Source organism: Sinocyclocheilus anshuiensis, unplaced genomic scaffold (genome assembly GCF_001515605.1).
Source record: "Sinocyclocheilus anshuiensis isolate Anshui unplaced genomic scaffold, SAMN03320099.WGS_v1.1 scaffold352, whole genome shotgun sequence".
NCBI lineage: Eukaryota > Metazoa > Chordata > Actinopteri > Cypriniformes > Cyprinidae > Sinocyclocheilus > Sinocyclocheilus anshuiensis.
In genome coordinates, this window is record NW_015557093.1 from 256,980 (window position 1) to 272,972 (window position 15,993).

The 15,993-nt window shown below is 39.3% G+C and overlaps 2 protein-coding genes across 3 annotated transcripts in view; both read left to right on the forward strand.

The window, feature by feature from the left end:
• The window catches only part of LOC107677389 (serine/threonine-protein phosphatase 2A 55 kDa regulatory subunit B beta isoform-like), a 56,463-nt gene extending 43,882 nt beyond the window's left edge, over nucleotides 1-12,581 (forward strand). For both annotated transcript variants that reach the window (XM_016472273.1, XM_016472274.1), the window contains exons 2-9: nucleotides 1,266-1,363; nucleotides 2,919-3,084; nucleotides 3,563-3,675; nucleotides 7,172-7,349; nucleotides 7,514-7,678; nucleotides 10,081-10,250; nucleotides 10,728-10,819; nucleotides 10,946-12,581. In XM_016472273.1, the coding sequence (XP_016327759.1) occupies nucleotides 1,266-1,363; nucleotides 2,919-3,084; nucleotides 3,563-3,675; nucleotides 7,172-7,349; nucleotides 7,514-7,678; nucleotides 10,081-10,250; nucleotides 10,728-10,819; nucleotides 10,946-11,225 (1,262 nt within the window). In that variant the 3' untranslated portion in view covers nucleotides 11,226-12,581. The remainder of the gene's footprint in view (nucleotides 1-1,265; nucleotides 1,364-2,918; nucleotides 3,085-3,562; nucleotides 3,676-7,171; nucleotides 7,350-7,513; nucleotides 7,679-10,080; nucleotides 10,251-10,727; nucleotides 10,820-10,945) is intronic.
• A 1,409-nt stretch (nucleotides 12,582-13,990) lies between these two features.
• On the forward strand, nucleotides 13,991-15,835 carry LOC107677391 (probable G-protein coupled receptor 151). The gene is made up of 2 exons (XM_016472278.1): nucleotides 13,991-15,404; nucleotides 15,728-15,835. Exon 1 carries the CDS (start codon nucleotides 14,117-14,119, stop codon nucleotides 15,398-15,400), a length of 1,284 nt encoding a protein of 427 aa, XP_016327764.1. The 5' UTR covers nucleotides 13,991-14,116; the 3' UTR covers nucleotides 15,401-15,404; nucleotides 15,728-15,835.
• The last annotated feature ends 158 nt before the right edge of the window (nucleotides 15,836-15,993 follow it).

Below are 15,993 nucleotides of genomic sequence, written 5' to 3' on the forward strand. Positions count from 1 at the left end.
ATTGGGGTTATAATGCTCAGGAACAGAGTTAAAAAGTAAATTGCAACCACTGTTTCCTGACATCATCTGCTTTCGGAAGCCCAAACAAAGACGTTTGGGCACGGAGGTGAAAAAAAAACAGCGTTTCAGGCGATCGCACACCGGACGAGAAGCGCAGCGTTGCGTCGCACCATGTCTTTAAAATTCAACATTATTTTCTATGAGTGTAGGCACACCGGCGCCCAGCTACGTCATGTTATATTTGTAAGAATTGTTGTAAACATGCCGAAAATTTGAAGCTACAGCACAGCAGCTCTTCTTCTTCATTTTCTCTGATGCACTAACTCTGTTTGACGCTACAGCACAGCAGCTCTTCTTCTTCGTTTTCTCTGATGCACTAACTCTGCAGCAGCACTCACTCAACCAAGCGTTCTAACCACAACCTCGCCCCCCTCCCCACCCCCCAGCCATTCGAATTTCTGTAGGCGGGAATTATTTTTAATGATATTCTAATGAGCCGCTTTGTGATATCACAAAGCCCGGAAATCAACGCTGTAGTCCAAACGAGTCGTTCGCTGTAGTTCTTGAAAAGGGATTTTTAAAAAACGAAATATCTCCCTTTGGAGTGGACTTTGAGATTTGTAACTTTCTAGATCTTTTTTATGCCCAAACATACACACTACACACTGACTAAAATAAAAAAGTGAAAAAGCATAATAGGACCCCTTTAAGGTCCGATTCTCACAATTTACAAACCATTAACTATGACTTTTGCCTCAATACACTCCTAAATTGCTGCTTATTAAGTTAGTAAAGTAGTTATTACGTTTAGGTATTGGGTAGGATTAGGGATGTAGAATGGTAATGCAGAATATGTGCTTTATAAGTACTAATAAACAGCCAATATGTTAATAACAGGCATGTTAATAAGCAACTAGTTAATAGTGAGAATTGGTCCCATACCAAAGTGTTACCCAATATTTTTATGATGCTAAAGTGACCATCTAGTTTCATCTTTTCTATTACTCCACATTCTTTCTTGTAATAAAATAATTTACACTCAAATCAATATTTCATGTCCATTTATTTGTTTAGTAAGTAGCTGTGTAATAAGTGCCATGATGTACAGTGAGCCGGTCATTAATCTCCAAATAAACCTCTTCAGAGAGATACAAGATCAACTTGTTGTGGTTTATTTTACAATAATGACCAGCTGACTGTACATTATCCTTTAAAAAGAGTGGTAAGTCTTGTATACATAAAGGCTCTCTTGTGTTCTGTTGCAGCTGACATCATCTCTACTGTGGAGTTCAACTCTACTGGAGAGCTCTTGGCCACAGGAGACAAGGGAGGAAGAGTTGTGGTTTTCCAAAGGGAGCAAGAGGTAAGATAAAACCATGAAATCTTTCATATGCATTCAGTCCTGTAAACAAGAGCGCCACTCAGCAAGACAGCAGGTAAAAAAAAATCAATGCTTTTCTTACTGTGTGAGCAAAAACCACAGAGTCGCACCCTGTAACATAACTTCCTGTGGCCTTTAACAGGGTTTCAATAGACACAATAGTAACACAGGTGAGGTCTCTATAAGCCTCAGTTGCACATGCTCAGACGTGAAGCTGTTTTTTTTCAGGTGTTTGGTCAGTAAACAGGGAACAGCGAGCACAGTTTTGGGTAAGTTTAGAAGTTAGCTACACTACAAGCTAGTAACATTAAGTAAATAACTACACTGAAGTAACTTAAAGGGATAGTTCACCAAAAAATTAAGATCAGTTAGGGTGATAGCATCTTAAATAGCAAACTTGAACAGAAAACTAAATGTTCAAGTTTAAAACTATTGTGTATAGTTGTATTTACACTAAATACAACTAGATACACAGTTAGACAAATATGAAACTAGACCACAACCTAATAGATTTAAAAACATACAGTGGTAATAAACAGCAGCATATAAATTCAACCTAAATTAGTATGGTTACTGATGTAGCTATTTGAATCACATTTAGAAAACAATGCCAGTGACAGATGATTAGAAAGTGTCCTGTACCCACTAGAAATATTCAGCTTTAAGAGGCCTAAAATGGTATTTAGAGTTTTAAATCAGTGAATCCTTTTTTGAATCTGTTCATTTACATAAACAACCCAAAAGGAACCAGATTCACTAAAATGAACTGGACTTTCCAACATACTATATGAGACAGAGAACCATTTGGTAAAGCTGTGAGCAATACAATGTTTTGGTGTTTGGTCATGCTGATGCTACACTGCTGCTCATTGGAAAAAGTAGTTTGTGATTGGAAAACTGTCACTGCTGAACTACTGTAACATTACAGATGTTAGGTAGTTACACCACTTATGCAGGATTTTTCTGTTCAATTCATTTTATTCTTCCACTAAAATAGATGCTATGCTGTCAGCCAATACAGTCACATATGACTATGCCTTCTTCTGCGCAATACCCTAAATGCTACTTAATACACACGGGTAGATTCTTACAGCCCCCTCTAGAGAGGGACTCCTTTCTCTGTTTACTTTAATTCAACTGCATGAGTGGTTTAAATCACAATTATTGATTTTGATGATTCCCAATGTGGAAACTTCCTTATTTCCAGTCTGCCATTGACTGCGAATGCATTAATGTAATAGTCCAACTGGGACCAGGAAACCTGCAATTAGCCGTTAACAGAATCAGCAGCACATTATGGGATATTCACAGGCAGAAAGCTCTGCAGATTTTTATTGATCTCAATGCTCATTATTTACCAAGTTCTACACATCCTCTATCCCTTGCGTGTTCATTTGATTATGCTTTCCACTACCAATAAGAATGTAGTTATCTCCCCCCACATATAGTAGCTATATACAAGCATAACACAGCATATGCTAGTGTTGAGCAACGCAGCTCAACTTAGATTATGGCATTTCTCTCCTTTCGCCCACAGAGCAAGAACCAGCCTCACAGACGTGGGGAGTATAATGTTTACAGCACGTTTCAGAGTCACGAGCCGGAGTTTGACTACCTGAAGAGTTTAGAGATTGAGGAGAAAATCAATAAGATACGCTGGCTGCCTCAGCAGAATGCTGCCTACTTCCTGCTCTCCACCAATGGTGAGTCTAACCAGAGATCTCTGTTGCAGGCAGTTTACTCATCTTCACATTGCGCCAAATGTGTATGACTGACTTTCTTCTGTGGAGCACAAAAGAAGATATTTTGAAAGCCAGTGAGGTCCAAGCAAAATCAGACTAACAAATGCGTTAGACCTAGATCTCAGTCTTAGTGTGAGCTATTATTTATATGTGATAGCTGCTGTGATTTTAACAAAAGATGGTTGGAACAGTAGGGAACAGTCAAGCCTTCCAATGACATCATACATCTCCCCACAATCAGATGGTATGGCTACGGTTTACATTCTCTGTTGGTGCTGGATCTTTTCCAGCCGTGTGCCAGATTGTGTCCCACAGACTGCAAAATTCCCACTGCCCACCTTCTTATTTTCTTCTTTCTCTCAGTTTGTCTTTTTATCATGCTTTGCTTCCTTCCAAATGGTATACCGAAGCTGCTCTGTGTGTAATGGTTTATTTTCAGATAAAACTGTGAAACTGTGGAAGATCAGTGAGAGGGATAAGAGACCAGAGGGATATAACCTGAAGGATGAAGATGGAAGAATCAGAGACCCGACCACCATCACCACGTTACGGGTTAGTATGCAAGTCTTATCACCACCTGCAAATACACAATAAAGACAAGCTAAATTTTTAATATGGATACTCAATATTTATCTTATCTGTTCACTAGACATTTCAGAATATGATTCTGACAGTGAACAAAAGAAAATAAAGACATTACATTTTGCATAAAGTAAATGAAGCCTATTTCTAAGAACATTAATAATGTTTACTTTGTGACATTATTTTCATGACAATTAATTACCATAATTCTAATTATCATTAAATTCTCATTAGGGTAGTATAATGTTTTTATTTAAATCAGCATAAATGAAACTTTGTACAACAAAACTACAATGATTTATAAAGACATTACCATTCAACTAATTCATTTATTTATTTACTTTGCATTACAGTAATAAGAATGAGATTTTTTCCCATTACAGTAATGAGAAAAAAGAGAATGTCCTTAATTGTCATGAAAATTGTCACAATACAGGAAATATGAATAGCCTTTAAAACAGGCTTCATTTTCTTTAAGCATAATCTAATTTCTTCTGATTTTATATGTTCTTCCAAGGTTTTGTCTGTGTTTTCAGTGGTTTAGCTGACAGTAATGCATGCTGAAATATGTAGTTAGCTTTTGGAGAATCTGGTTTTTGAAGAAGCTGAAATGGCAGACAGTTGAACAGTTACACTTCATCCTCCACTGAAGTACATCTATTTCAATCTCGTACCTGGAAGTCAGAGGTTTATTATAAATCTGCTGGTGCGTGCTCTCATTAATGCTTTGAGAAGTTGCTGCTGTTCTCTCACATTCTCACATGAAAATCTCATTCTCTGTGTTCAGCACCAATGCTGACAAATGATAAGCTGTCAGCGACCAAAAGGCATTCATTCATAATCAAACAGCAAGGACAAAGACAGACGATAATGTGCAGTGAAGGCGCTCACAATCATTCCTCCCTCTGCTCTCCTTCTCACTCGTTCTCCACTCATCCCTCCAAATTGAATACAGATACAAAGAGGGCGCGACTCCGAGTACCCATTAATGTTTGGTGCGGTGTCTGTTTTCTGCTCCACGGCCTAATGGATTAAAGCACTCCACTCCTCCACCATTGTCTGTCCGGGCAGAAGATTAGCCTGACACTGGGGTGATGGCACGGAGCGGGCGGCAATCCCATTTGGACCGTGAAATGTATGTGCGGTGGAGATGCAGAGACGGGTTTATCGTGGAGCTCCGGTAGTGAGGGAGGAGGGGAGAGATGAGACACACGTCATGTGTTCTGGCAGTCTCTAGTGCCAGCGCTGTGATCTTACGCTTGTCTCAGTATGCAATTTTACCCCTAAAGTTTGCAGTGGTCTAGTTTCTGCAGTCCACGAGCTGACGTGATACAAGATGTGACCGGCATGCCATTTAAAGCCAGCGGATACCTGACCTTTTATAACAATACAGCAAATCAAAATGGATTCTTGTGATATTTGACCTACTAATGCTGTCTGTGCCATAAAAACTGAAAGCAAGGTGTTGGCCAATCCCAAATCCCGCTGCTCGTCTCAGTGGTAGATAATAAATGCGTTTTCTTATCTATTCCATGGTCTTTTGCTCTCTGCTTTCCTCCTGTGTGATCTGTTTGCTCTTTGAACTCATGTTGGACCGCTGAGTTTGGCACAGGAGGTTATTTTCTCTCAAGAGACATTAGAAACAGAGGGACCTCCTTAGATTCCACAGTCATTTTATATGTAAAGAGAAGGACAGATTCCTGTAGCCGGACATCTGAATCCACTCTTAAAAACAAAGGCTCTTTATTGGCACTGATGGTTCCATGAAGAATCTTTATCATTAATGGAAACTTTCCAATGCATAATACATTTTTTATAATGCAAAAGGGTTCTTTATATTATTAAAATGTTCTTCACACTAGGAAAAAAATATTTTGAGAATTGTTAACTAGAAGGTCCTTAGGGAACCCAAAAATGGTTCTTCTATAGAATCACAGTGAAAACTAACTTTAAAAATGATTCAACAAAGTTTCCAACTTATTCTATCTAAAAAATACTGACAAATAACTGACAGTGAATGCTGTTTTAAAGCAATGGTTTTCAACCAGGGGGCTAGGGTCCAGTATTTGGCCTCAGCAAACTTCAAATTATTTAAATTCTTATTATTAATATAATTCATATTATGATATTAAAACAATCTAACATAATTTAATTGCTGCAAAAACATATAACTAATACAAAAATCAATTCATATTTCTTTTTTCACTCAATAACTATTGAAGTACATCCAGTTCTTGAAACTTCTGGAATCACAAATTAATAGAGTTCAATATGTACAAAGTGGTATAGACTTACTTGCTACTAGATGCCTTATCTTTTAAACTGTTGATGACAACATGTCAAATCCATTAACTAGTTCCTAAAAGCCATACATTGCACCCTTATGAAAATAATATTAGATGCTTATGAAAACATCAGATGGTCAGTGAATAAACTGTGGGTGGTCCATGGGTGTGCCATCTTATGCTGAGACTAATAAAAGGATGACATATAAATCTGTCAGCATGATAAACAAACAGCACATGAAATTCTAATGTGTGCACTTGAGCGTGCACAGCTAAACCAAAACAACCTAATATACATATTCAACTTTAAAAGCTCACTGCATTCATCCTCCACCACTGAATCATTTTAGCTTGTTATCTGAATGCAGCTGAAACATTACAATAGTGATTTAAAAGCCACTAAGGACTGATTTGAATGCCTCTCACATAAGTCAGAAGTGTTTCTGTGATGTGGTAATGAGTGACTCTCTTTTTGGAACGACATGCACTGGCTTTAAACTTCAGCGTCAGTTAAACAGGCCACATCTGCATACTGCAATTAGGACCTGCGGGTGGGGCATTGGTGCTGTTCTGGGCACCAGCTCACATCAGGAAGTGTAGTTCAGTGGACTTTTATAAAATGTGTCCCGCTGGATGGTCCCAGCCCACAAAATGCCAAATGCACATCGAGCACCATCAAAATGGTCATTAGCCACAATTATATGTGAGGTGCCAAATATAGAACTGTAAAAAAGGTTAATCGTGCATTTTTAATCAGTTCTACCAATTATTCAAGACCCCATGATATGGTTTGAGGAGCTCAGTTTTCCTCCCTGTGTTAATGTATGCAGTCAATAGCCTTTAGTTTGCATTACATTCCAGAATATCACACTTGATGGCTTGTACTTTGGACAAAAGTGATAACACTTTTAAAATGAATAAAAACGGCTACTTCCTTTGAAAAAAAAAATTGAATATAAAAATAAGCAAAAGTCTCTCCCTGTTCTGACCTGCTGCTTAATTCAGCATTCTTTAAATAGAGTTTTGGTTTATGTATGTATGTCCCAGTTCTTGCTGATGAACGACAAGAGGGTCTCTAGTGGTGATATGACCAACAATCTTTGGATAAAGAACGACTGTGTTGTGGCTGTTGTAATTGTTACAGCAGATTCTGACCTTTTTTTCCTCTCGTCTTCTCTCAGGTGCCAGTGCTGCAGCCCATGGACCTCATGGTTGAGGCCACACCTCGGAGAGTGTTTTCCAATGCGCACACATACCACATCAACTCCATCTCTGTCAACAGCGACTATGAGACCTTTATGTCCACCGATGACTTGAGGATCAACCTGTGGAACCTGGAGATCACAAACAGAAGCTTCAGTATCCTTTCATGTCATTAAATTTGACAAAAACATGTTTTTGTAAAAGAAAGTTTACCTTTGGTACTGGGCCCAGCACAATTGTAAATTACTTGTTTTAAATCTAAATGGGTCTTTTCCTACTAAACCTACAAGTTGATGGGTTTTCCTGAGCTGATTTTTCAGACATTGTAGACATTAAGCCAGCGAACATGGAGGAGCTGACGGAGGTGATAACGGCAGCAGAGTTTCACCCTCACCAGTGCAACACCTTCGTCTACAGTAGCAGTAAAGGCTCCATACGTCTGTGTGACATGAGGGCATCAGCGCTATGTGACAACCACTCAAAATGTAAGTCAATGCAAGCCTTGAAGAAAAAAAGTCATACACGAGACTACAACACACTATCTTTCAAATATCGTTTGGGGTCATATTTATAAAAGAAAAAAATACTTACAATACAATAAATACAATATTTACAAAAATATTGAGAAGTAATATCAGGTGTTTTCTAAAACACCGGATCAGCATATTAGAAAGATTTCTGAATAACACTGAAGACTAGAGTAATGGCTGCTGAAAAGTCGGCTTTGTCATCAGAGGAATAAATTATCTTTATAAATGATCTATGATAGAAAAGAGTTTTTGTTGTTTAAATTGTGATATTTCACATTATTACTGTTTTTACTGTATATTTGATCTAATAAATGCAGCCTTGGTGAGACTTCTTTTAAAAACATTTGATAAGAAATCTTACAAACCCCAAACTTTTGAAAACCAGCGTACTAGAATGTGAATATCTTAGCTCAGATAACTTTGATTATGGAAGAATTTAATGAGAAATGTACAGGTGCATCTCAATAAATTAGAATGTCGTGGAAAAGTTCAATTATTTCAGTAATTCAACTCAAATTGTGAAACTAGTGTATTAAATAAATTCAATCATTTTAACATCTCAGACTTTCTGATAACAAAGAGATCTGCAATGTTTCTTTCTTATTGGTCGTTTCATTCTGACTGTGATAATCTGCTGAAATGCAGCAGAAAGAAACAAAGGCTGATTGCTTAGAAAAGTATAACACAGCATTCCTCACCAAACTGTAGGATTTGACTTATTATTCATGTCTCTAGCACAAATAGTGTGGGATGAGTTATTCTGCATCAACGTTTAATACTTAGGAGGATTAGGGATTTGAACAAAGCCCCAATAGGTAATAGTGATGCTTGCCTTAGCAAACACCACTAATAAAGCTTCTTTAAAATCGTTAACATTTTGTAGACCTTTTTAAATGAGTCATTCCTGCATTCTTCCAATCATCATTATAACATTACAAATACAAGGGCCAGTACAGCTCCAGAAACACTGTTGTCTCTAGAGAGCACAGCCACTACATACACCATGACAGGGATTAGCCTCTCTTCCACCTAGGGCGAGGGCGTTGGAGGTGAGGATTAGGCTAATTTTTAATATGATTGCGTCTCCTTGAGCTTAACTGGCTAATTTCATTTGGGGATTGGACACAATGCAGACTGATGAACCAGTACTGGTGGTATACAGTGGCATCTCCTTTGGCTGCACATGGCTGAATTGATAACCACAAATTGACACATTTCCATTTCTTAAGGCACAGGCGCTCTGGTCTCCAGTTTATGGTGGGAGGCTTCCATGTGCATTTGATGATCAGATTGAATACATTGACATTTAAGCTTGGCATAAAAATCAATGCTCAAGGGTAGATAGCTGTGCCTATAGTTTTAACACTGCTGAAAGAATTTGGTAATTTCCTTTGTTTTATCGACCTGCTCACTGGTCCATGTGTTCACATCCTGTTGTATAGATATTTACATACTGCTGCTGAATTTTAAAAGGCCAGATTTGCTGGAGGGGGTAACAACTGTGAGGGCTTCGGTTTTAGCTGCCTTGGTTTGTATCTCCAGCACCACACTGACCTAAATTATACACACATCTGTCAATTTTTTCCTTGGTACATGATCTCACAGCAGGCGGATGTGCCAGTCTGCCTCAGGAAAGACCTCCTCAATGGCTTCTCCATTGCATAGTGTGTGCGTGTGTGTTGCTCCTTCCATCCACACTAATAAATCTTCCAGGCATCCTAGAGAATATTCTTAAAAATCAATCTGCGGTGTCAGGCGGGGGAGGCTAACCAAGCCCAGCAGGGCTCCAAGCAGCAGCGGAGTGCAGACGGAGGGCCGTAGCCCCTCACGTCTCTCCCCAGAGGACTCATTAGCCCCATCTGAATGACACCCAGCAAGACTGCAGGTGGACAGGCTCACAATGTGACATGGCACGCTCATGACAAACACCTGCAGTCCACCAGTGCTCAAATTTCCCTGCAAGCATTGATCTGTATCCTCCCCCTCTGCCCGTGTTTTTTCATCCACTGTGTAGACGCCTGCAGACACATCACAGGATAATCCGCAACTGAGTCAACAAAACAGTGAGAGGATAATCGATAGTAGATAATAAATATCTGTTTCTCTGCTCTGACAGGTGTATTATTTCCCTGGCGAGCCAGGCAGATTTATGACGTGTTGGGAAGCAAACAGTCAAAGTGATTCAGGAAAACTTTCTTTGGAAAGTTGCTTGTTTTTAAAGCCAACATGAAACAGCACTCGCAATCCGTTTTACTTCTGTGATATTTCTGAGTGAGATGGTATGTTCAGTGAGGACGGGACATGTTTTATCCTCATTTTAACATTTCTGTATTTGATTTCTCATTATCCTCTTCTAGTTTTTGAGGAGCCAGAAGACCCAAGCAATCGCTCCTTTTTCTCTGAAATCATCTCCTCCATCTCTGACGTGAAGTTCAGCCACAGTGGGCGGTACCTGATGACACGTGACTACCTGACAGTGAAGGTCTGGGATCTCAACATGGAGAGCAAACCACTGGAAACCTATCAGGTACAACATTGGGTAATTTAATTGCAAACTATCTGCATTTAACAAAGCCTAATGCCCGAATTTTAAAGGCTATGTTAAATTATATTTGGCTGTTTTGGTAGACAAAGATAGACTTGTAGCACACATACACATTTATAGTTATAATCTTTGTCTTTCAGTAAACAGATAAAAAATATTGCACTACACAAATGTAATAAAATGCTCTCTAGAATGAGAACATCCCTGAATCATAAACATAACCTACCTCATCAATCACGGTTGATATCTTGCGCTGATATCTTTGGTTTCTCAAATAGTCATACTTTACTTCATCCCACCAGTGGGCTAGAAAATATGAAAACACAGGAAATGTTCATCAAACTATTTGATGGGGTATTTAGCAGTCACACACTGTCTAAAAAGAGAGGAATTTTTAGAGATGTGAAAACCAGTGTTTACTAAATTAACAATCAAAATTGTCACAATTTCATCCACCAGGTACACGATTACCTAAGAAGTAAGCTGTGCTCGCTGTATGAGAATGATTGCATCTTCGACAAATTTGAATGTGTTTGGAATGGATCAGACAGGTCAGTGTTTTGCACATGTTTTGTACTGGTCCAATTGTGAATAATAAATCAATGCACAATTATTCAAAAGCAAAATAATGCTTTAATAATGAATATTGTTGATGTTTTACTTTGTTCTGTTTCCAGTGTGATCATGACTGGTTCTTACAACAACTTCTTCCGAATGTTCGACCGTAATACGAAGCGTGACGTGACTCTGGAGGCGTCCCGGGAGAACAGCAAGCCTCGGGCGATCCTGAAACCACGGAAGGTGTGTGTGGGCGGCAAGCGTCGCAAAGATGAAATCAGTGTGGACAGCCTGGACTTTAGCAAGAAAATAATCCACACTGCCTGGCATCCTTCTGAGAACATCATCGCTGTGGCAGCCACCAATAACCTTTACATATTCCAAGATAAGGTCAACTAGCACAACTGTACCACCTCCTCACGTACCTGAAAAGAGAGAGAAAGAGGAACAAAATGCTGCAGCTCGGCAGGAGATTGCAAGGTGTCTTTTGTGATGAGAAACAGGAAGTTACCTATGATGTAGGGAGAAGTATGGACAGATGCTGGCCTTGTGCAAGGCAGCTGCCAGACTTTCACAAACAAGTAGCATCCTGCCCTGCACAATCATTCTTCCTCTATCTGCATTTCCTCTTCCGCAAACTTGTTTATTTATCGTATTTATTAATTTCTCTGCTGGAAGGAAATGCCTGACTCGTTAAATCTGGACAAATGTGCATTTTCACTCTAATGATATGAAGAATCTTTAATAAGGCAAAAAGACAGGCCTTCGCTGACATCCTGGCATCGGAAACAAAGGGTTGCCTTCACAAAAAAAAACAAACAATGGATTTCCATTCCCTTTGAAACACAATGCCCTCCAACTTCCTCCGAAATGTCTGACTGATTCGTAATAGACTAAGAATGTGATCTGCGCTGATTGTAGTGTTGAAACAAAACAATCTGTGGATGGAATCACAGTCCCTTGCGACCTGATTATTCCTCTTGAAAGGCGCTCTGAAGTAAAAGTCAATCCCACTGGTCATGTTTTGTCATTTCATGTGGTCCTCTTATTTTGATGTAACCATTAATAAGCTGTGGTGCCTTCTTTTCATATTTGGGTACTTGGGCGGCAGACGGGGTGGAGGGTGGTAGGGTTTTCGGAAGGGTGGTATTTGGGTTGTGAAGTGTGAATGTTTTTACAAGAAATGTGAAAAATAGCTTTGTGTAAGAAGGGAAAAGAATTGCAGCGACATGGATTTTCAGTACACAGAATTGAAGTACTTGAATTTTGCATTATACTCTCCACTTTATCTCAGTATGCTCATAACTTTACAGTATACCCTGATTTTTTTTTCTTCAGTCTTCAGTGCTGTGCTGGGTAAAAAGTATTATTGCATGCAATGTCATCTATAATGAGCCAATGAAGAAATGATCTGTTCTGTACCATCAAATGAACCTGTAACAATCAGACGTCATCTTTTTCCATTGTTTCCGCTGCATTTGTCTGAGACTGTTAAAACGTCATCGTTCAGTTACGTCACTTTGGCCTGAGGATGACAGAAATACCGGTATCATGATGTAGCCTATACATGAAGGTTAAATGATATCAGGGAATTATGTACAAATGAACCAGTAATATTCTCTTCTGAAGAAAAAAATCTTCAGATGTAAACTTCTTAATGACACAAAGTTTTATAGCTCAGAATGTATCTACATGCAGTTATTTGCCATGCAGTCTTTATGCTTAATGGAATTCGTTGAAAATAAAAAGAAACAAAAGAAGTTGAAATAAAATTGATCTGTTTCTTGCTCTCCTTTCACTACACGTAAGCAATGGCGCCCTCGTGTGACAGTTCAAGAGACAGACATACTGTTTATACTACTCTTCATACAAATTCAAATAATTAAAATGCTGTAATTTCCTCATGTTGTTCCAAACCTATAATGATTTTCTTTCCTCTGAAGAGCACAAAAGGAGATATTTGGCAGAATATTAGGGACTGACAACTTCAATTCACAGAAATGTTCAAAATACAGGTAAAAAAAAAAAAAAAAAAGAAAATTATTTAAAATGACCCCTGTAAAAAAAAAAAAAAAAAGGAAATTATTTCAAATGAATACAGTACATTGTGCCCTATTATGGATTTTTTTAAAAGAGTGTAGCGTAGTATTTTGGTTGGTAAGATATTGAAAGAATAGTGAGAACTCATTAATGCTAACATTAACTAATATAAATTATTATATTATTCATAATATATTCGTTAATTTGCATACGAATAATTAAACATGTAATTACACTTCTATGCAAGGGATTACGGCTATAGCCATACAAGTCTCAATATAATTTTAAGGTTTCAAGCCAAAAGCCCAATTACACTAATTCTTGTTTTAAATTAGTCTATTATAATTCTCTGAATTCTATCTAATAAAAATTTTAGTATAATGATATTTTTGCTATAGCAGTTGGATAAAAAGTGGACACAACAAGACTACACTAGTAATTCACGCAAGAGTAAATTCAGTTCAAGAGAAAAAGAGTAGTATACATTCACATACGCTCACAGTGTGAGAACAACCCATTAACTGTGTTTTTCCTGGCTGGCAATGTTAAATCATTTTTGTGGCTTGCAGGTGTTTATACTTCAATTCAAATGTAGGCTACAACAAACCTACCATGAGAAAACCACATGAAGTGAGAGAAAAGTAAAACTATCTCCTATTTGGATATGAATATACGATATTGGGTTAAAATATATGGCAAACATTATAAAAGGTGCAAATAACTTATTACAAAGTGTTACAATAACATTAAATGTGACAAAGTAGGCTAACATAGCTACATTATTTCAGCTCGAGGAAAACGTCTTTGCTACTGAGGTAAAATCTCTCATAAAAATGCATTCACATTCCTACTCCTTCATATTTCCATTTGCAATCATCAAGCCTTTGTCTTCGGCAGGAAATTAAAAAAATCCATAATTTCCAGTGACAATAGAAGCAATAAGTTTAACTCAGTGTGTAGCAGTCAGTGCTTATTACCCGAAATCATTTTAATTGGCCTCGGGAGGATCGCGGCAGGCGAAATTAAACGCTGTCAGTCAGCTGGGGACGGCACCTGTCAATCAAAACGTCCATTATAAAGTCGCAACGCTTTCGCGCCGTCTAGTCAAAAGCGGGAAGAGCGCGGGGACTGATCAATTCCACAAGCGCGCTGAGTTTATTCGCGTATAGACGCAGTTTTGAGAGAGAGAATTTCGTTCTCTCTGCACATACTGCCACATTTATTTCCATTTACCAATCATCACAGCGAAAATGGATAAATTACCTGCTATGAACATCAGCGCCGGGAACAGCTCCGTGGATAGACGCTCATTTCTGGAGAGAAGTGGATATCAGCACCTGGATCACGGAGATCTGAGGGTTTTGATTCCGGTGGTGCTGGGAGTCATCTGCGTCCTGGGTTTCACCGGGAATGTAACGGCTATGGGAGTCCTGATCACCAACGCGCGTAAAAGTAAGCTGTCCTTGATCAACGCACTCATCCTCAACCTCATGCTAGCTGATTGTCTGGTCCTGGCATTTGCTGTTCCCTTCAAAGCCACTGCTTATTCCCGTGCCAGCTGGACTTTGGGTATGTTTGTCTGTAAGACCTGTGACTGGTTCTTGCACTCATGTATGGCTGCAAAGAGCTTTACCGTGGCCATCATGGCCAAAGCTTGCTACAGGTACGTCAGTAACCCCACCAAGCAGGTAAGCCACCGTTTGAAGACTATCCTGGTAGTCCTACTCTTTACTTGGCTCTTGGCGTGCGTGGTCCCCATTCCCCAGTGGCTTTTTTCCACCCTGCAAAGAGAAGCAAGTGGAATGATTTGTGTTCAAGCAGTGCCAGTCGATGCCCATGATTTCATGTCTGTGTACGTCAAGGCGTACCCTCTCCTGGCCTACTGCATACCTTTGAGTTTCGCCCTACTTTATTTTTGGAAAGCATATGGACGATGCCAGCGCAGGTCCAGCAAGACCCAGAACCTACGAACGCAGATCCGATCCCGCAAACTCACCCTGATGCTGTTCAGCCTGACGGTGGCCATGGCCACCATGTGGCTCCCGCAATGGGTGTCCTGGGTTTGGATGCGGCACACCCTAGAGACCGATGGTGCCTTTCCTCCGGTCCTCTTCACTCTCTCCGCCCAGCTCCTCATGTTCTCCATCTCTCTAGTCAACCCTCTCATCGTTCTCGCCCTCTCCGAGGAGTTCAGGGAAGGCTACATTGGCTTGTGGCGAAGGCTCACCCTCCGCAAACAACCACCGAAACAACACAAGCCAGGACCACACACCCCGACTGCCCCAAAGTCACCCACCCCGAGACCCGAAAGGTCAGCCCACCTCCCTCCACACCGGCCTGGGAGAACAGAGGAGCAAAAGCCCGAGAAGCAACCGGACCAGAGTGGAGGACTGCAGGAGAGCCCGACCAACAAGGATGGAATAGTACTGCAAGATGTAGAGCAGTTCTGGCAGGAGAGGGAGACTGGCTCCCAGTCACAGGAAAACGATCCTGTGCCCTGGGAACATCAGGATTCCAAGGAAGGAAAACAATAAGAAAGTGAGAATCCCTGTTCTTTTACATTTTGTCAACACAAAAGAATGGAAAACACACAACAGATCAGACCTCACCTGAACTTGGCTCTCTCATTGTGACTAATCATAAATGAGTTATGGTTTTAATTTATTTGTTTTTGTGTTTGTGTTGAACTCTTCTGAACAAGATGAAAGTGATCAAACTGGCTTGATATGATCTATGAGTATTTTGAAATGACTGTATTATTTGTATTGTATTATGTTGTTAAAAAAATTATGTATTATATATTAAAATGGGTAGCAATATCACTAAAGAAACCAGTGTGTGGTGATGTTTTGTGCGCACAGGTCCACCAAGACAATAAAAATGCCGAAAAGCTGTGGATAGCTCTCTCCTGCCTATGGTATTGTTAAAAATAGATGTTGAAATCTTACTTTTATTGATATTTGCAATTTGCCCCTTTGTATTATGAGTGTTTACACATTAAGATGGAAATGAAAATGTCTACAGAATGAATTTGCTATAAAGAAAGTATTTAGGGAATGAAATCGTGTAAAATAAATTTATATATATTACCTACTAAGGAGTTGTGTTGTTTTTGTGTTCTGCTTTG